Genomic DNA, 21721 nt, shown 5'->3' with positions numbered 1-21721 from the left:
TTACCTGTCATTTAATTAAATCTAATCAAATCTTGCATTTGCGTCACGCCTGTTCCCCCTGAAACGTTACAGTGCACTGAGGAACATTCCACGGTGCAAAAGTGTCTCGTGCGTTAAAATGCATTAATTTATTTAGTTCGTTAATTTTTTAATTAGTTAATTTTCCTGTAATTAATTAATCGAAGTTAACGCGTTAAAGTCCCACCACTAATAAATATATATATATATATATATATATATATATATATATATATATTGGCAACTTAAAACGAATCCCCAAGGTCTTTTTCCTTGCCACTGTCACCCCTGGCTGGCTCATTAAAAATAGACCCATGCATTTGTTCAGCTGCTTTATGGCATGTAACAAGCGCTTCATTTACAAAATGACATGACTTCACTGATCAAGGCAAGTGAAAGCCACAGTTTTCATTCAAACAGAGAACATTACACAGTTTGCACAGCCACGGAGGACATTACACATTTTGCACATAGACAAGAAATATATTACATACAAGTCAAAACATCAGTAACATAACTAGAAACATATTTGGTAATGAACTGTAAAGAGGTGATGAGTCTTACCTAAAACATGAGAATTTGAAGACCTTAAATGTAACATGGGTACAGTTCAGAAAGTTTAATGCCATTGTTATCAGTGGATGACACAGTTCAGGACATTTCACAACAATTTTATCAGTGGGTGACACAGTTCAGGACATTTTACAACACTTATCAATGGGTGACAGTTCAAGACACTGCATGTAGACACATTCACACATATGCTCAGATAACTTAACAAACACACAGACCAGGACACTTTATTTATCCTCCATCTATGGAAAGAAATCCATGCAGTTACAGAGAGAACATAGAAACTCCACTCAGATATGGACTTGAACACAAGGCCCCAGTGTTGATAGGCTAACTGCTATCCACATTGACAGACAGGCCTACAGACAGACCTATAGACCAACTTATAGACAGCTTACTGGTCTCCAGATTTGTTCTCTTGATCAATCACTGCACATTTACAGATTTAGGAATATAGCTAATGGTGAGGGCTGGATTTATATATATAGTGATCAGTGATTGTGAATAAGTGGTCTGAATAGCTGTGTTGGTACTTAGTGGGGAGTACTCGATGGTGGTTTTGTTAAACTGATCAGGGTAATTAACTTAAACAACTGTAGCTGTGCTTCAGGACTAGTGGGACTTTCATTCACATGTATGGGTGTGCTTAGATGTAAACTTTGAATATTTGTCAGTAACTGTATTGGTGCATAGTGTGTGTGTAAACCCCAGCAAAGGTGTGTGTATATTGATGTTCATCAGATCAGTCATGTTGTTCACCATGTGTGTGTGTGTAGAAGAGTGTGTGTAGAGGAGTGTGTGTGTGGAGGTGTGTGCTTCCCTGCAGGCTCAGGTGTTCCTCCAGGACACAGAAGGCTATTCAAGCTGGCTCATACACACTGTGGAATACACATAGAACCCTGCATAGAGGGGCTCAGTGAATGTAGAGTGAAATGTGTGTAAGTGTGTGAGTGTGTGTGTGTGAGAGGAGACGCTATAGAAGGACAGAGTGCCGGCCGGCCAGTCTAGATACACTCCTACTCTGTTGGAACTGGAGGGGGGGGCAGGGATGGCAGTTTCCTTCTTATTGTGCCAAATAGTGTGACTGCTATTGTAGTAGTCCAGACTCCAGGACTTTACATTCCCTCCAAACCAACAGTCATCACTGTTTCCTTTCCTGCTGATTCCTTTATATGTCACTGCTATAGCAGCCCCCTTTCCAGTCCACTCAGCCTCCCAGTAACAGCGTCCAGTCAGACTCTCTCTACACATCACCTGAGACAAGACATCAAATCTCTCTGGATGATCAGGATACGTCTGCTGCTCCTTCACACATGTCACCTTTCTGTTCCCCTCAGACAGAGAGAGACGTGTGTGTGCTGTGTTTGGGTCCAGTGTGAGCTCACATGCATCTGCACACAAGAAAAGGCATTAGAGGACAGGACACAAATACTGTGTGTGTGTGTGTGTGTGTGTGTGTGTGTGTGTGTGTGTGTGTGTGTGTGTGTGTGTGTGTGTCTGTGTGTGCATCCGTGTTTGTGTTTGTGTTTGTGAACATTACACACTCCTGCTTACATTTTCTTAGTCCTGGTTTGACTCTGTTCTTCCCTGTATGCTCCACCCTAAAGACACACACACACATTGACATGCTTACACAGGTACACAAATATAATATAGCTTAATAGAAATGTTTGCATGTTTCATGGACTTCAAAAACGTTTTTGACACAGTTTGTTTGACCCATGGTTATAATCGTTTTGGATTTTTCATTATAGTTCAGTTTTTTCAAATTCAATTAATTTTAATTCATTTTTAAACAGGTTTGGTAGTTTATAATTATAATTTTCATTTAAAAAATGTATTCAGTTACATTTTAAACTAGAAATGACATACCGAGCCATGAGGCTCTGTACAGTTCCACCTGCTAATGTTAGCTAATGCTAACTATTTCAGTCCACAAGGCTTATCACTCCACAAGTAAATTGAAAATCATGAAAACGAAGGGTATTCTATCTTTAATTTCAGCAGTTTTAGTTACTTTTTGTAAATATATAATAGTTCCAGAGTTTCAGTTAGTTGTCGTTTTTTCTTTTAATTATATATATATTTTTTTATTATGTTATATTATTATTTTACATTTTTTAAATGCTTTTTCCCAATTCTAGTTTTTGTTATTTTGTTCGTTTTGTTAACAATAATAACCTTGGGTTGACCTGCTAAAAAAAGAGCTGGATCTCAGGCACACAAACATGAAAAGTAATAATAATAACAATCCACATTAATTCTATTGTACTTTACATGTGTTTTGGTAGTTTCTGTGCCTTTTTTGGTTGGCAGGGCGCTACTGTGCTGAGCTGCATTTTCGTGTGAAGAGTTTGAAGATGTGAACTCAGTTTAAGAAATGAGAGTAAAGAATTGTAAAACAAAGACACCGTGTCACTGATGCCTCTGTTACCTCTGCCTCTAATACCTTTGTTGTATTTTGTTTCCTGTTTTCCTACATACCTGAGTGTTTGCAGTCTGCAGTGGGGATCCTCCAGTCTAGCAGAGAGCAGCTTCACTCCTGAATCTCCTGGGTGGTTGTAAGTCAGATCCAGTTCTTTCAGGTATGAGGGGTTTGAACTCAGAGCTGAAGCCAGAGAAGAACAGCCTTCCTCTGTGACCAAACACCCAGACAATCTAGCAGAGAAAAGAGGAAAATACATTTACACATGGCAATTATTGCAAAAACGATATTTAATGTTTCTGTTTCCATGGCAACACAAGCATGGAGCTGTGCCACTCCTCTCCAGCTGTAGTCTAAGGCTGTTGGGTGATTTATATTTAATGGTTGTCCAGCTGTAGTCTAACAGGTGAGCCTTCAGTCTACGTTTGACAATGACTTCACAGAAAGTTCACCTGAGAATCTCCAGTTTACAGTGTGAATTCTTCAGTCCAGCAGAGAGCAGCTTCACTCCTGAATCTTGCACATCATTGTTACTCAGGTCCAGCTCTCTCAGGGGGTTCTTTGTGAGTTGTAAAGCTGAGCCCAAAATTTGACATGTCTGTTCTCCAAGATTACACATTGCTAGTCTGCAAGGGCAGAGGCAATACACCAGATTTTATATTCACTAATGAATCTTTTAACACATTAAGACAAAAAGAAATTTGGATCATGATGATTGATCAAGTTGTTTTGATGGGGTTCTTGACTAAAATCATTATTGGAAGTAACAAAATGAGTGTATTGTACTTTACATTGTGTAGTGTAGTGTATTGCATTTACATAATCAGTAATGGATTTCTTTCTCATTCACTGTTTTCATCCAGTAACTTCTGATTCTAGATTAGAAAGATTTGTATGCAGCTTCGAAAAGCAAAAAAAGGTTTTGTGACATAAGAAGACACTTAAATATTAAAATATATGTGTTAAAGCAATGTCTCAGTGAGCCCTCATGACTGCGGTCACCTCTGAACCTCTCCCTTTAGTTATGCTGCTATAAATTAGCCTGCCGGAGCCACATGCTAATCACTTGCACGTGAGCTATGTACATTTAAACCAATGGTGGTTTAAATTGATGTCCACACACTTAGTCTGTATTGTCTATCTTTTTGCATGCTTCTACCCAAGACGATTGCATGCAAGCACCTACAAGCACCTGGGAGATGGTCTGGCTTCCCGGTGGATGTACTGATGTCGGGGTTGGATGTGCCATTGCCGCAAGAGGACGTGCTGATGCTAGCTCCTACCTGAGGCTCACTATCTGCACCGAAGGGACTGTGACCACTTGGCCGGGGAACAAGAACCTTAACTATAATTGTAGAACCACTATGTGCACCACGGACTTGTGCTAACGGGCCACCCAATGGAGGATGGGTTCACTTTTGAGTCTTGGTCCTGCCGAGGTTTCTTCCTAATCCCCACTATCATAGGGAGTTTTTCCTTGCCACTGTTGCCTTCGGCTTGCTCATTAGGGATCTGGACCCATATGATTGTAAAGCTGCTTTGTGACAACATGTGTTGTGAAAAGCGCTATATGAATAAATTTGACTTTGACTTATGTGACTGAAAATAAAAGTTCTGAAACCTTCTTTTCTAGTGCACAATGTGGGATACCGCAGAACGGTTGGGTCAGACCCGTCATATCTATCAGGGTGATCATTGATGTAGTTCTATAATGATGTAGTGCCTGTTGCTCATAGCACACCAGATAACATCTAGTAAGAGCTCCATGGTGCTGTTGTGACGATGCGAGGGGAATACAATATGCAAGGCGAGAGCAGGCTGTGCTGCGCATTATTTACAAACACGATGGCTGAACATACAGATGTGCACTCAAATAGCGGAACAAAGTCAAGACAAGAACTGACAGATGTGTACTCAAATAGCAGAACGAAGTCAAGACAAGAACTGACAGATGTGCACTCAAATAGCAGAACGAAGTCAAGACAAGAGCTGACAAAAATGTAAACCACCACACTCACTTAAATACATGGACAAAAAAAAGACACATGTGCAACATATAATGTTAACAAGACATGCGACAGGTGATATAAATAACAGAGATGAACAAACACATTCATCTCTAAAGACTATCTCTGTGCTTCACGTGGCTTTTCACTCAATCTGTCATTTCATGTGGGTTTCATTCAATCTCCTTTTACTTATCTACCCATTAGATTTTTCATTATTTTACTGAATTAACAAAAAGATCACCTGAGAATCTCCAGTTTACAGTGTGAAATCTTCAGTCCAGCACAGAACTGCTCTACTTCTGAATCGTGAAAGTCATAGTTTCTGAGGTCCAATTCTCTCAGGAAGGGCATTGATGAAATCAGAACAGAGGAAAGACTTTTAATGCTGTCTGCCGTGAGATTACACCCAGTAAGACTGCAAAGAAGAAGAAAATAAAACCCAGTGTTAAAATTAAAAAGTCAATTCAAGAATAAAACTCGTCACACAGAAATAACTACTACTAAAAAAATAATAATAAAAAATGATTAAATTAAATCATTAATTTAAATGTATTTATTAATAATTATTTGTACATTAATATACAGAATTCTTGTAGAATAAATAATCTAGTGATAAAGGTATTGATTAAAAGGCAGAAAGATTTGAAGAAAAAAACTAATCTTGATTATGAAAAATACTTTTCAGAGGCATCTGGTCAAAGTGAAAACTACATGAGCAGTGCCACGCCCAGCTCCACCCTCCTCCCGTGTCCCGCCTAGCTTCCCCGTTTTCTTGGTTTCCCTTCTGTCTACCACGCCCCTGTCCTCAATGTTTCCACCTGTGTCTTGTTTACTTTCCTGGTTTTTTGTGCATTTAGTTTCCCCTGCCCTGTCTACCCTCGTGGTCATTGTATGTGAGTCCCTCCTTGCTTTCCTGCTCTTTTCTAAGTTTCTTGCTTATCATGGTGCCTGTTCTTGTTCTCTGTCTTGTCTCTAGTTCCATTGTAGTAATATGTTTTCTCCTTGTTGCCCTGCCTCCCCGCTCCTCGTAGTATGTCTCGGTTTAAGTTTGGATTGTGTTGTTAGTTTCCTTTTCGCTATGTTTTACTCTAGTCAGGTTCTTCTGTAGTCTAGTTTAGTTTATGTTCTTCAGTAGTCTGTTTAGTCATTCATCTCTCTCTCTCGCTCCCTTTAGTCATTGCTCCTTTTATTGTAATATGTTCTCCCCTTAGCCTTTAGTCACGCGTTTAGCTCGTTATGATCCTGTACTTGTCGTCTTCATCTAGTAGCCTCCTTCTCCCGTCTAACTTGGTGATCCCTTCGGTGTTTAGCGTTATTCCCTTCTGGTTCCTATGTTGTATTGTAGCACTTTGTTGTTTCTTCTTCAATAAATATTCATTCTCTTGCACTTTCGTCACTCCTGCTGCTGACAATCATTACAAGCAGATGTTCCGGGTGTTCCAAACACATTTAATGCTGAACACATTTAACTCATTTCTATCATGCCATTGTCCAGTTTGTCTCTGGGAAGATCTCCTCTGCCATATTGAGTTCCAATACTTTATCACCTCAAATTAAGTTACATTAATGACCTCTTACTATAGTATTGTTTAAAAATTACTGTTGTAGAACAGTATTTAGTAAGGTTTCACAGCCTATCATTTTACAATCCACTCTGAATTGACAAAGCTCACCTGAAGGTCTCCAGTTTACAGTATTTCCACCTGAGGGTCTGCAGTTTACAGTGTGCCTACATGAACATCTCCAGTTTACAGTGTGCTCACCTGAGCGTCTCCAGTTTACAGTGTGAACTCTTTAGCCCATCAGAAAGCAGCTTCAGTTCCTCATCATCCAGTGTGCTGATATCGATATGCAATTCTCTCAGGGGGGAATTTGGTGATGCCAGAGTGGAGCACAGAGTTTCACACAAATCTGTGTCAAGATGACAGTTACCTAGTCTGAAAATACACAGGAAATTTAAATCAAACTGCACAGAAATGGTTTGGTTCTTGTGGAAGAAAACAAGCAAGTTAGTCCAAACACACTAGTGAGAGAAACACTGGACTTTTACTGAATCAGCAATCCTAGTGAACAAACTAGTGAGAGATATTGGATAAAAATACTTGCAGTTAATGAAAACTTCCAATGTCATCTAAATATTTATATCATTTTTGTTAAATATATAAAACAGCAATAGAGATCCAGAAGACAGAAGTAATAAAGAACCTGGAGCTGTTGTGATAGAGACGCAGGTGTCATGGTGCCGCACTTTGACTCCACCCTCGTGTGTATGTATATATTTGTCTGTGTATGTGTTTACATTCCTGTGTGTTTGTATGTGCATGTGTGTTCATCTTTGTCACATGCCTCCTGTCTTGATAATGTTATGTGTTGCCCATGAATCTCATTTATGTTCTTGTATTTAAGTGTGCATGTTGTCTAAGGCATTGTCAGTTGATGTCTGACTAAGTGTGTGTGCTCCAAAGTTGTGTGTGTCTGTAGAATAAAACACCTTCGTTTGAACTTATTCTCGGCTTGGCATCCTATTCTTGCTTTGCACCATTATGTTTTACAATAATTCAATAAGTAATATTAACGAATGAATCAAGCAAACCTCAGAAAAGCCAGGTGTGTACACCCAAGATGTTTGTGTTCACGCGTCTCAAGTCTAATGTGTTACCTACGGTGCTTGTTTTGTAACGAGTATATATTGAGTGAATTAGTCTTGTCTCATGCTCATCTTTGAGTCTTATACATGTTGCATGTTGTGTGTGTGACTAGCAGGGGAACTCCTAGTCACCAAAACTAAATAAACCGCATGACACTAAAGCTATTGGTATCTTCCTTGTGAGGGTCAAAGAAAGATTTAGGCTAATATAAGAATAGATTTAAGAACATAAATTATTCGGTAACTGATAGTTTAGACACTCACAGAGCCTTTCTGCAGTGTGCGACCACTGGGATCAGTCTCCTATAACCTTGCTGTGATGTGTTGTATTTCTTCAAGTCCAACTCATCCAGCACCTCCTCTGAGGTCAGAAGCATGCAGGCTAGTGCTGAACACTGTCCAGGAGAGAGTCTCTGTCCTGAGTGTCTCTCTGATTGTAGATACCCCTGAATCTCTCTGGATAAAGACTGGTCCTTCATTTCAGTCAGACAGAGGAACAGGTTGATGTATCTGTCAATAGGGAGGGCCACTGTTTGTATTTGGTCTTTGATGTACTGGATTGTATCCTTGATGCTTTCCGGTCTGCTCTGTGTTGGGGTCAGTAGGCCTTGCAGGAGTCTCTGATTGGACTCCAGTGAGATGCCCAGCAGGAAACGTAGGAAAATGTCCAGATGTCCATTCTGACTCTCTAAGGCTTTACACACTGCTGCCTTTAGCAGCTCATGGAGAAGATCATTGTCAGACCTGTCCCTGTTTAGTTGTTTAAAACCCTCTAGTGCCTCCTTGTTCTCGCTCATATCCATAAACTTTGGGAAATGGGAATCAAACATAGGTAGATCATCAAGAGATCTGGTTCTTCCACAAAGAAAGATCTCCAGCACCTCCACATTCTTTTCCACATAGCAGTGAAAAACATAGAGAGCAGCCAGGAACTCCTGAAAGCTCAGATGAACAAAGCAGTAGACCTTCCTCTGGTAAAGCACAGATTCCTCCCTGAAGATCTCAGTGCAGATCCCACAGTACACGGAGGCCTCACTGACATCAATACCGCAGTCTCTCAGGTCCTCTTCATAGAACAAAACGTTCCCCTTTAGCAGCTGTTTGAAAGCTAGTTCAGCCAGTTTCAGAATCTCAGTTCTGTTTATTTCCAGGAGTGTTGCAATGTCTCTCTTTTCACTATTTCCAAATTTCTGTTTTTTTATATTCATCTGAGTGAGTAAGAAATGTATGTACATTTCAGTGAGAGTTTTAAAGATTTGGGCATCATTAGATTGTTTAATGATTTCCTTCAGCACAGTGGCTGAGATCCAACAGAAGACTGGTATATGACACATGATATGGAGACTCTTAGCTGTCTTTATGTGTAAGATGATTTTCTCAGCTTGGTCTTGGTCACTGATTCTCTTCCTGAAGTATTCCTCCTTCTGTGGGCCATTAAATCCCTGAATTTCTGTCATACGGTTGATGTACTGAGGAGGGATCTGATTGGCTGCTGCTGGTCTGGAGGTTATCCAGATGAGAGCAGAGGGAAGCATCTTTCCTGTGATGATGTTTGACATCAACATGCCCACTGTTGATGTCATTCTGATGTCATACACTTGTTCACACTGGGAAAAGTTCAGTGGAATTCTGTTTTCATCCAGGCCATCAAAGATGAACACAACTTTACACTCATCATATATCTTTGGGTCAAGATCTCTGATCTCAGGATGGAAGTCACACAGGAGTTTATGAAGACTGTACTGGTCATCCTTAATCAAGTTCAGCTCCCGGAAAGGAAGCACAAACATGAAATCTACATCCTGATTGGCTTTTTCCTCTGCCCAGTCCAGAATGAACTTCTGCACAGAGACAGTTTTCCCAATGCCTGCAATGCCTTTAGTCAGAACAATTCTGAGCTTTGGTTCTCCTGGGCCTTCATCTTGTTTTGGTTCTGTGTGTCTAATAGCCTTCACATCTCTGTTGTTCTCTTGCTCCATGTCTCCTTCTGGACCTTCTACTGGTTTAAAGATGTCTGAGCAGCTGATGGGAGTTTCTTGAACCAGCTCTTTCCTAAGTGTTTTCTCCATCTGTAAAACCTCATGTTCTTCATTCACTCCTTTACTCTCTCCCTCTATGATGTAGAGCTGTGTGTAAACCCTGTTCAGGAGGGTTTTATTCTCTGGTGATTTGATTCCCTCAAATAAACTTTCATATTTTTTCTTCATGCAGGTTCTTTGTGTCTGTGAAACTCTGTCTTTCAGTTGCTGCTCACACCTTAACACCTGGGGATCATGATTACACACTCCACACCTGGACACCTGGAGATCATCCTTCCCCCTGTTAACAGATAAAGGAGAAGAGAGGATGAGATTCAACAACCATACTGAAACACAAGGGAGATGGTGTGAGACTAAATATACACACATACTGACACTGATCGGGCATTCTGATTCTATATTTGCTTTTAAGAAGCATTTTAAAACAAACTTTTATGATGTTGTGATTATTGTTTTAAGTGTACATGTATTCTCCTCCATACATACACACACACACACACACACACACACACACACACTTGCACACACACACCCTACCACTTAGCCCTAACAATGTGAAAGCATTTACACTAAACATACTACATCAAATCAGAATCGGCGCTATAGGATCATTCATGGCCCAAGTCCCACGTCCTGAGATGCGCTTTGTAACCGGAGAGAGTGAGTGCTTCGGGGTTGCCGCTATGCGGAGAGCTCGGACACAGACACTGGTGTTGACACTCCGAAGGTGCTCGTTTATTGTGAAATAATGAACATACCACATATGCAGCAACAGAAGCTTCATTTATACATAAACGTCACATAAGCATTACCATCACAGCATTAATTATATAATGTATATTAATCTAAACATAAAGAGAACTCAGAGTTGATGCAAACTGAAGAGTCATTAGAAAGCAAAACAAACGCATTGAGGCACATGTCATGATTATTGTGTTTATTACTATTTATTATTCACCAGTTTAACCAAGTTGTCCTAGGTGATGAATAGCTAAGAGTTACTTGTTTCTTGTCGTGACCAGTTATATTTTAGTATATCTAACCCTGGTTCAATTTATCATTTTGACCTTTATTTCTTCATACTGTATCTGTTCTGTTGTATGGTCGTGTTTAGATTTAATTACAAATTACAATTAATAAAATTTGTTAAAGATCGGTTGCTGATTACAACTTAAAGTGGCGATGAGGTCTTAAACATTTTTTGTAAGGTCTTTAAAAGGGTATTGAATTTAATTTAAGTTTTTCTGCATATATACTATTGTATCTTACTTATATTTGTAAACAGCCGACTAGCTACCTTTTTTCTCTGCTCCAAACTCCTTCACTGCTCCAGTTGAATTATTGGGATAGGACCGCGTGCTGTAAGTATCGCCCGATTCAGTAGGCCATCCGGGTACTTCTCACTTACTGTTTAATGCCTACTATGTATTCGGACACTCTACACTTTATCTTGTGTACTGCTTTGGTCTACTGAATAGGAAGGAAGTACTGCATTTCGGACGGAGCCCATGTGTATGTTTGCAGCAGTGATATAAATAACACACACTTACTTTCCTCCTTGTTTGACACATCTTTATTTAAGAATAAATTGTTTAAGTAAATAGATATGAATAAGTGAATAAATAAATATTTAAGAGATTGTGAATTAACAGGTGAATGTCATGGTGTCAGCTCCGGACCCCTCCTTGTGGGCGTGTCATTACGTTGTCTGCGTGTAGTTATGTCCATGTTTGTAGTTCCGTGGGTGTGGGTCGTTTGTGAGCGTGTTCGTCAGTCTCACTTGTGCCTTGTCTCGTGATCACGGGGGAATGTGTTAGTCACCTATTTAATGTGCGTTCGCGCAATGTCTCGTGCTCGTCTTTGTCTAAAATTCATGCCAGTGTCAGTGACTGTGTTTTGCATACTTGTGCTATACGTGCTTAACTTTTCGTTTTATGTTCATTAAAGTGTGTACGTTTCACTACTTCTTTGTTCGTCGTGCCTCCTCCTTCAAGCATCACAGTGAAACCTCTAAATAACCTTATCTGTAAAAATTATTTTTGTGAAACACTTTGTTTTGGAAAAGTACTATACAGGTGCTGGTCATAACATTTGAATATCATGAAAAAGTTGAAAATATCATGAAAAATGTATTTCAGTAATCCCATTCCAAAAGTGAAACTTGTATATTGTATTCATTTATTACACCCAAACTGATATATTTCAATTTGATGATTATAACTTATGAAAACCCCAAATTCAGTATCTCAGAAAATTTGTATATTGTGAAAAGGTTCAATTTTGAAGACACCTGGTGCCACACTCTAAACAGCTAATTACCTCAAAACACATGCAAAGCCTTTAAATGGTCTCTCAGTCTAGTTCTCTAGGCTACACAATCATGAGGCAGACTGCTGACTTGACAACCATTGACACCTTATACAAGCAGGGCAAGACACAAAATGTCATTGCTAAAGAGTCTGGCTGATCACAGAGCTCTGTGTCCAACTACATTAATAGAGAGGTGAAGGGAAAGAAAAGATGTGGTAGAAAAAAGTGTACAAGCAATAGGGAAAACCACACCCTGGAGAGGATTGTGAAACAAACCCATTCAAAAATGTGGTGGAGATTCACAAAGACTGGACTGCAGCTGAAGTCAGGGCTTCAAGAACCACTGTTATGGCCATTGCCGTTTAGGATGTCTGTGGGTTAGCTGTTCTGGTTTTATTAGGTTGTCCAGAAGACAGCGTAATGACGGATGCACCGTTGGTGTACTCCGCCCCCACCGTATACTACGGTGAGGGGGAAGACGACGTCAGCCCTCCTGCATCGGAGTGTTCCGTCCCCACCTTATACTACGGTGAGGGGGAATGTGACGTAAGCCCTCCTCCGTCCGACCACTCCGAGGGCGCGTCACACTCGGAGAGGGTAAGCCCAATGCCAACAGACCAGAGGTGGGACCAAGTCAGTGTTTTGCAAGTCTCAAGTAAGTCCAAGTCTTTATCCTCAAGTCCCGAGTCAAGTCTCAAGCAAAGACAGTCAACTCAAGTCAAGTCTCGAGTCAAGACAAGCAACCGTCAAGTCAAATCCCAAGTCTGAAACTTGGAATTTGAAGTCCTTTCGAGTCTATTTTTTTTACAGGCACCAACGCTTTACGCAGTGGCGGACTTAGCAATTTGGGGGCTCAAGGCGACATTAGCTAGGGGGCCCATCAACATTAATATGCGAGAAATAAGTTAGCTAGTGAGGGGGCCCCTACAGTGGACTGCAGTGGGAGGGGCCCAAGGCAGTTGCCTAGCCACGCCTCTATGCAAAGACCGCCTCTGGCTTTACGAATGCTACGCTGATGTGTTTCTTTACTCGTTTTGTTGGTGTCCGCCAGCCAAAAGATGACAGATCATTTACATTTTATCTTCTCTTAATTACATAAATGTACTTAAACAAGAATGTTTCGTTACATCATTTTACACGAAAATAGCAAGCTTCATCGTAAGCAAGATGCTGTCATTACGAATGGTTATTCTAAACATTTGGATAAAATGTTTAAATATAGACTAATAAAAGGTTAGGGTTATTTTTTCATTGTTTTCTGTTATTGTGGGGTCACAGTGTAGGCTACTATTGTTACCTGGAGATTCAGTGGGGTCACATATTCTGATGGCTGCCGTCAGAATTGGTGACCCCAGTTAAAAAGGCTTACCTGTACATCCCATTCATGATTTCTTTGTTGTCTGCAATGGTGAGGGGATGGTAAATCTTGTTTAAGTACATTTATGTAATTAAGAGACGATAAATGTAAATATAAACATCTGTCATATTTTGGCTCGTGGACACCAACAAAACGAGTAAAGAAAGTGCATCAGCGTAGTTTACGTAGCATTCGTAAAGCGTTTGTGCCTCTGAACAGAAACTGTGAAATAGCACCCCCTGTGGTCACAAAACTCGACGGTCACAGAATCTGGTGTAACGCCGGTCTGCGTCAGAAGGACGGAAATGAAATTAATGGAGCGAACTTTATAAATATTAATATGCGTTTTAAAATTTAGATTTGGGGTAAAAAAAAATCAAGTCTTTGCAAGTAAACAGGTTCAAGTCCAATTCAAGTCCCAAGTTATTGGTGTAAAAGTCCAAGTCAAGTCTAAGTCTCTGAATATTTTTTCAAGTCAAGTCAAAAGTCTTAATATTAATGACTCGAGTCTGACTCGAGTCCAAGTCATGTGACTCGAGTCCCCACCTCTGCAACAGACTACTCCGGTGAGACCTTGAGGGAGAAGAGGCGTGCTGAAGATGGCATGCCTCTTCCCTACCCCGAGGGCAGCCCGATGGACCGCTCCCGGGCCAACACGCCGGAGCAGCCGATGAGTTGGAGTTCGGGCGGCTCTGAGCGGGAGATGGAGGTGGAGGAACCCACACACGGGACAGGGCCGGCAGAGCGACCGCCCAGAGGAGGCGGGGGTCCCCTAGGGGGAGATTGAAGAGAGGAAACGGAGAGGCGGGAGATGGAGAGGCGGGAGGCGTACCCTGCGCCGCGTCCTCCAACAGCTTCCCCGGCGACGGGATGCGCGCCCACCAAGAGAGCTGCTGGGGCATCTGCCGTGGGCGGGGGATCTGCGCCGAGGGCGGAGGGAGTACCGCCCACTGCAGCGCCTGCAGGCCAGGGGGCGTTTTCTCCCTTGGCCGCTCTCCTGGCTATGATAAACGTGCCCCCGTGTCTGTCAGTAACTGTGTTTGTGTCTGTCCCAGTGTTTTTCCCGAACCCCCTGTTCCCTCTTGTGCCCTTTGTGTTTAACGTGCCTGTGTGTGTGTTGGTTGCTGTGCCGTTGTTTAATGTTTTCTCCCCTGTCTACCCAGGGAGGGTGTTCTAGAGCTGTTCATGGCAGTTCCCACCATCGGGGGAGAGGGCTCTTGGAGGCTCGTGATCCCGGCGGCTCCGGACCTGCCCGTCGGTGTAGGTTCGGGGCTTTTCAGCTGTGCGGGACGATCCGGGAGTAGCAAGCCCCTGGTTGGGGGTTCTGTTACGGTGACAGCTCCGGACCCTTCCCTGTGGGCGTGCCGCTACGTTGTCTGCGTGTCGTTATGTCCATGTATGTACTTCCGTGGGTGTGGGTTGTCCGTGAGCGTGTTCGTAGTCTCACCTGTGCCTTGTCTCGAGATCACAAGGGTATGTGTTGCCAGTCTATTTATTGTGCGTTCGTGCAGTGTCCTGTGCTCGTCTTTGTCTGAGTGTCACTCGTTCGTTTTTGTGTTGTATGTGCGCTGTGTGCGCTGAATTGAACACTCATTAAAGTGACGCTTGAGTGTGCGAGCTGGAGTCTGTGCCTCGTCCTTCCACCCGCATCCACGCGTTACAGGTACTAATATGGGACCATCTTAGGCTCTTTGATGGATTTGTTGAGAAACATTTTTTGAACAATAAACTAGACCTATACCCATAGTATTTCCGAGATATATCTGAGATATATAATGTTATAGAAATATATTTGAAAAGTTTATCACTTAATGAGAGAAGTCCTTGCAAATTAGCTTATCAAGAATGACACCTGATAGCCATCCGGACTCAGTTGTTCCCCGTCACCACACCCACATTCCTAACATTCTTAAACACTTCCGTCTCACTTCCCAGTCGCGAAGTATTGCCAACTATGTTGCGTACCGTTATACTACTCTGTTGATTCTCCTGTGAACCGACCTGCCTAGCCCTCTGGTACCTTACAGACTCTGCCTTCTCGTTACGACCTCGGACCAGATTGACCACTCCCAGCCAATTACACTGGATAAACCCCGTTCATGCATTGACAATTCGCATTCTTTGGTTGTGTCTATCTGCCAAATAAAAAGCACTGTGCTTTTGCACAAGGATCCCTCTTTGTCTCCTCCATTCGTTACAGAGCTTAAAACTGTAAAATGTACTGTTCAATTGTTCAATTGCTAAGAAATACATACATTTGCTTACATACACATGCTAAACAGTTTTAAGATTTCAAATGTTCAGACAGTTTGATTGCTCTGTTTTCAGCTACATTTTATTATAGCTTCAGTTAGAAATTGTAGCCTATTTACAGCATCCATAAAAACTAGCGTGTGTTATAGCCTATATGGGCATTATGTGTGCTACTAAGTGGGAAATAGAGTGTAGTGTAGAGCCTATGTTTGTCTTTTAAAGTGGTGCCACTCACTTGGGGTCAGAGGTCACAGGTCCACGATTGAATGTAGGGTCCCTCTGCATGGACCAGTCACTCTTCATAGACAAACAGCTGGGTGCTGGAGATGCTGCTCTCTTTACCCTGAAGAATATGAGGAAAGTGTTGAGTAATTGAAGCCTTCACTACATCTCATGTATCCTGAATATTCCCTCTTCCTGTTTCCTGAGTTTATGTAAAGCTCCTCACTTTGCGTCAGAGGTTCCTCCTCCACTGCTGGAGTTACGGCGTTTCATCATGGAGTTGTTCCTCTTAACACACACACAGCTGGACACTGCAGATACTCCCTGCTCCCTGTCAACAGTTCATAATAAAGAGGAGGTCACTGAAACACTGATTATAACAAACCTGATGTCACTGCGGTATACTCTCGAACAAATAAAAGTCACCAGTCAGTCATGGCCTGGTGGTTAGGGAACTGGTCTTGTGACCGGAGGGTCGTGGGTTCGATTCCCAGACCTGAGGCCATGACTGAGGTGCTCCTGAGCAAGGCACCTAACCCTCAATTGCTCACTTGTATAAAAATGAGATAAAAAAATGTAAGTCGCTCTGGATAAGGGTGTCTGCCAAATGCTGTAAATGTAAATGACCAAAGTGAAGGAAACTGAGCAGGTGACATTGTTGTGGTGGTTTTAGCCAATGAGCAATTAAGCTCTTTTGTGATCACATCTCTCAGGACACGCAGGCTAAATGTGGATAGCATAACAAACACATAAGGGGCCTGTTCCAAAACCATGCTCTGATGCTCTGTTAATCCAGACTTGTTCCAGAGGCTGCCCAGCCCATGACAGAGCCTGTCCATCCTGTCCCAAGGACTCATCGGAGAACTCTAGAGACTGCATGTCCTAAAGGTCCGTGTGGGACTTTCAGAGGTTTCCCAGTCTGTTATGAACACTGTGCACTATGGTGGTTGCCCCATTCCACCAGACTGCTTGGGAGCTTGAGATACTCTATGGAGTCATGTACTTGAAGTTTTGTCTAGCATGAGCTCTATGTCAATGCCTTTGTTCCCTGCCCCTGCCCTAGGATACATGTTGGTCCCAGTTACTGTTCCCAAGCATATTGTTCTGTTCATGCCTGTTTCAAGTCCTGTTTTAGGTGCTGTCTGTCCTGTCTCGAGTTATATCACCCATTTTGTTCCTGTACCTGTGACCACTGTGTTAAATATACTTACCTCTGTCGTCCCTGTTGTGGCTTCGTTTCTGGTATCTCTGTCCTGGTTCCTGCTTTGTTGAGTTCTTCTTAGTGTTTGGTTTTGGTTTTGCTTTTGGATTTTTATTGGAACACCATGGTGTAGTGCAACTTTGGGGGTGGGGGTAGGGGGGGGGTGGGGTCTGTCAAACTTAGCTCCACCCCCTCCTGTCAGTCTGGTTTGCGTCTCCTGTTTAGCCCTTCCTCTGAATGTTTGTTTTGATATTTCATGTGCCTTTGTTCTTTCATGCCTTGTCATTTGTAAACCCACCTCTTGTATTGCTGTCAGTTGTTCCTGATTTGTCTCTTTGTTATCCCCTGTGTTTGGTTAAGTAGGTTGCAGGTTATTGTTGATTGTTGAAGTCTATACTGATCTTGGTTATTGTGTTTCACAGTGTTTCATGGGTTCCGCTGTTTCTCGTTTGTTACGTCTATTCTAGTTACGGTTTTAGTTCTCATTTATGTCAGTGTTTCATTTTGTCTCTAATTTTATTTCTTTTGTCTAGTCATGTCTAACCCCTGTTTACGTCTCCGTTATATTTCTGTTTTGGACTGCCCTTCAGTTATGACTCTGGAAGGTTTGTATGACTCTGATATTGGATTTGCACAAAACAAATCTCGCTCTTCTCAGCAAATGTGTCTGCTTCATTCACTTTCTATGCACAAACTCAAAGAATTGCCACAAGAGACACGCTGATGCTAACTCCTACCAGAGGCTCACCATCTGCATTGAAGAGACTGTTTCTACTTGGCCTGGAATTAGAACTATAACTATGACTATAGAACTATACTAAAACTAAACACTAAAACTATAAATACGGACTTCTGCTAGCGGGCCCCCCAATGGAGGATGGGTTCCCTTTTGAGTCTTGGTCCTCACAAGGTTTCTTCCTAATCCCCACCATAATAGCGAGTTTTCCTTGCTACTGTCGCCTCTACCTTGATCATTAGGGATCTGGACCCATACAGTTGTAAAGCTGCTTTGTGACAACATGTGTTGTAAAAAGCGCTATATAAATAGATTTGACTTTGACAAAGTATCACAAATACTTTACAGCGTAGTTCATTGTCAGTGATTTTCTTGGTGACTATGGTCCCAGCTGCCCTGAGGTCATTAACAAGCTCCTCCTATGTAGTTGTAGGATTTTCTCACCTTTCTCATCATCATTGATACCCCACCAGGTGAGATCTTGTGTGGAGCTCCAAACCAGGAGATTGACTGATGGTCATTTTGTGTTTCTTCCATTTTCTAACAATTATACCAACAGTTGTCTCCTCACCAGCTTCTTGGTGATGCTTTTGCAGCCCATTCCAGCCTTGTGCAGATCTACAATCTTGTCCATGACATCCTTAGACAGCTCTTTAATCTTGCCCATAGTGAAGAGGTTGGAGTTTGATTCATTCTGTAGACAGGTGTCTTTTATACAGGTGACAGGTCTTTAATTTGGGTGACAAGTTGAAATTAGGAGTATCTAACTTGTCCGTGGGAGCATGGACGTAATTTTGATTTCAAAAGTGGGGGGGACATGAATTAGTCGCTATTTAAATATTTGGTTTTAACCGTAAAAACTGGGGGGGACCACAACCGGCTTTTGAAAAAGTGGGGGGGACATGTCCCCCCCCCCCCCCCCCCCCCCAAATTACGTCCGTGCGTGGGAGGCAGAACACTTAATTGGTTGTTAAGGGATCAAAAACATATTTCACTCAATTAAGGGCGTACTCACACTAGGCTCTGTGATCCGGGCCCGGGCACGGTTGCCTGCCGAAGCACGGTTCGTTTGGCTAGTGTGAGCGCTCCAACCGTGCCCGGGCCCGGATCAGTTAACCGTGCTCGGGCCCGCTTTGAAGAGGTGGGCCAGGGCACGATTCATGTGGACTCGGGCACGGTTCGCTTCTAGTGTGAGCGCTATCCGTGCCCGGGCCCGCTTGGTGCCTCGCCTGATTGGTTCATTTCGCTGGAACTCAAACATGACATCAGTGATGCGACGCTCACGTTAAACAGTCATAGCGGCAAAGCGATTAGCAGACAATCGTTGTGTTAAATTATCGATAAATCTGTGCTTGCACCGTGTTTCTGCACTCCCAAAACGACTCCAAAAATACAATAAAAAGAGAATCGTGAACTCTATAGTGTTGTGCGAGCGCGCTTTTTTCCAAATAAAGCGGCGTTGTGATGACGTAAGCGTGCTCGGGCCGGGTTGCTGAAGCGAGTGTGAGTGCAGGCCAGCGGGGGAGTGGGGAGGGGGGATAACCGGGCCCCAGCACGGAACGAGCAAACCGTGCCTAGTGTGAGTACGCCCTAAATGCAAATCAATTTATATATTTTCTATAATGTGATTTTCTGCATTTTCTTCTCAACATTCTATATCATACCTACCATTAAAATTATAAACTGTTCATTTCTTTGTCAGTGTGCAAACTTACAAAATCAGCAAGAGGGCAGACAGAATGAGAAAAAAATTTATAACAACATATTAATACAGAAATGAAACCAACAATAACATTGTTACATCGTATATACAGTCACAACTATAACACTTCTTTCCAGATGCACAAACATCTGCAGCATCAGTGTTTCTGACATGCATTTATACGCAACTCATTTAGAATGCAGCTTCACGGCTTATATCAGTCTATGTCTACATTCCCTCCATGTGCCCCCTTATATCACCCTATGTCTACATTCCCCCATGCAGTACCAGTTCCCCCAGTACTGGTTCCCCCAGTACCAGTTCTCCCATGGCTCCCCTTGCTGCAGTCCCTCCACTAACTCCCCGTAGTAGATTTTAAACACCAGCATTTACCCACAAAGCCATAACTGGACCAGTTCCCACATTACTAATATCACTAATCAAACTTCATTGTGCATCATGCTATCTTCAACAGTACACATAGTTGAACAAGAAACATAGATAAACAGTACACACAGATTATCAAGAAACATAGCTGACAATATTAAGCCCCTCACTGTTTTAAGCCTGAAGTGTATTATTACTAGCAATGGGAAACATAAACCCCACATCTCTTAGGTTTTTTATTTATTTATTTATTTTTAACCCGGGATCAGTGTTACCTTTTGTGGGTTCAGTCTAAAAGTCTTCAGGAAGAAATGGAAGATCTGTCTTCCTCAGGATGCCCATTGTTCACAAACATACTGCATACTCACAATCTCTTCTTGTAACTAATGACTTTGTTACTATACATGGTTTCTTCACTGTTCAATCTGGCTGCACCTTACTTCTCTTGAGAAGAAAACCAGTATGACCACATGTTAATCCTATTGTATCACAAGCCCGAATAACCTGTTAGTATCTCACCGGATCATACCTCATTGTGTGTGTGTGTGTGTGTGTGTGTGTGTGTGTGTGTGAACGATGAGATAGAGAGATAAACACATGCTTTGAATTCAAGTTGGTGTGACGTATTTCCTTCTGCGTTGCATGGTTAAAGATTCTATGTGCTCTTCACAGCCAGAATTGACGACACCTGCGTGTCAGTTGGAACTCTCTGCACACAGAGGATGTGACACAAACACTAGTTCACCAAGCATCCCTCTCATACCTGCCTGTGGAACATTGTCCCCTCTAACACGCGCTTGTAGACCATCGTTTCCTCTCACACGTGGATACGTGGATATCCAGATAGATAAGAGTGGTCATCTTCAGCATCAGTTCATAATAACTTTCAAAGTGCATGTTAGTTAAGTCATATGTTACTGGAGCCAACTCCATATAAATAATTAAGACATTGAAATAACCTAGTACATTTATTCAATTGCAAAGTGTTATCTAAGATAACATAACATTAGATAAACATTAGAACAGCTTTAATTATCCCACAACTTGCATATCCTGATGCAAATCATTGTGGAAAGTGTAATAAACCTCATTTATGAGTTGAGATGGATCTGCCTGTGACCCCTTTCTCTCTCACCACGCAACAATATCATAAGAGGTGGACCAGGAAAAACATTATGAACATTACAATTTAACTTCAAGGAATATTTACACAGCCATAGAAGTATGAAATTTTTAGAGACTTTAAACAAAACAGAGAAAAAAAACATTAGATTCATGATGTACTTACCTAAGAACAATACTATTTGAAAAAATAAAGAAAGAAGTAGAAAAGATGTCTAGTGAGGGTAGAATTTTTATTTTATTTTTGTATTGTGGTTTCTCCTTTTCTAACACAAAAAAGATTGATTTTCCTAAACTTAAAGCAAACTTTGTTTTGTTACTGTTCCATTGTTTCTAAACAATGTTGATTGTGACGAAGTATTTTGTTGTCACTTACAATGTTTGGCAAAATTCTATCCTAGGTCTTTTGGATCCTTAGGATCTATGAAGCTTACATATTAATAAAAAGTATCGGTATCGAATCGATACCAAAATTCCCGGTGTCGCCCACCTCTAGATGTAGCATCTTCTTTTGGTATGATGACACAGGGGTCCATTCTCTTAACCCCACCCCCAGGATGTCCAACTATGCAGTAAAGGTCTGCGCGGGACTGCTTTTTTAATCCCGCTCCCGCTTGTTTTAATCCTGCTCCTGCCCGCTCCTGCCAAAAATTGCTTGTTTTAATCCCGCTCCCTCCTGCACCGGCCAAAAAATCGCTCGTTTTAATCCCGCACCCGCCC

At 41.9% G+C, this 21721-nt stretch overlaps 1 protein-coding gene across 1 annotated transcript; it reads right to left on the bottom strand.

Moving 5' to 3' along the window:
- Positions 1-347: 347 nt before the first annotated feature.
- Positions 348-20303, bottom strand: LOC143509870 (NACHT, LRR and PYD domains-containing protein 3-like). The gene is made up of 10 exons (XM_076998680.1): positions 20155-20303; positions 16080-16184; positions 15867-15974; positions 7937-9991; positions 6789-6962; positions 5267-5440; positions 3469-3642; positions 3076-3249; positions 2146-2192; positions 348-1982 (listed from the first exon to the last, which is right to left on the bottom strand). The coding sequence occupies exons 2-10, from the start codon at positions 16127-16129 to the stop codon at positions 1447-1449; spliced, it is 3492 nt and encodes a 1163-aa protein (XP_076854795.1). The 5' UTR covers positions 16130-16184; positions 20155-20303; the 3' UTR covers positions 348-1446.
- Positions 20304-21721: the final 1418 nt, after the last annotated feature.

The sequence above is a fragment of the Brachyhypopomus gauderio genome, chromosome 3, assembly GCF_052324685.1.
Source record: "Brachyhypopomus gauderio isolate BG-103 chromosome 3, BGAUD_0.2, whole genome shotgun sequence".
NCBI lineage: Eukaryota > Metazoa > Chordata > Actinopteri > Gymnotiformes > Hypopomidae > Brachyhypopomus > Brachyhypopomus gauderio.
The sequence above is the reverse complement of the archived record's forward strand: the minus strand, read 5'-3'. Positions and strand labels throughout refer to the sequence as shown.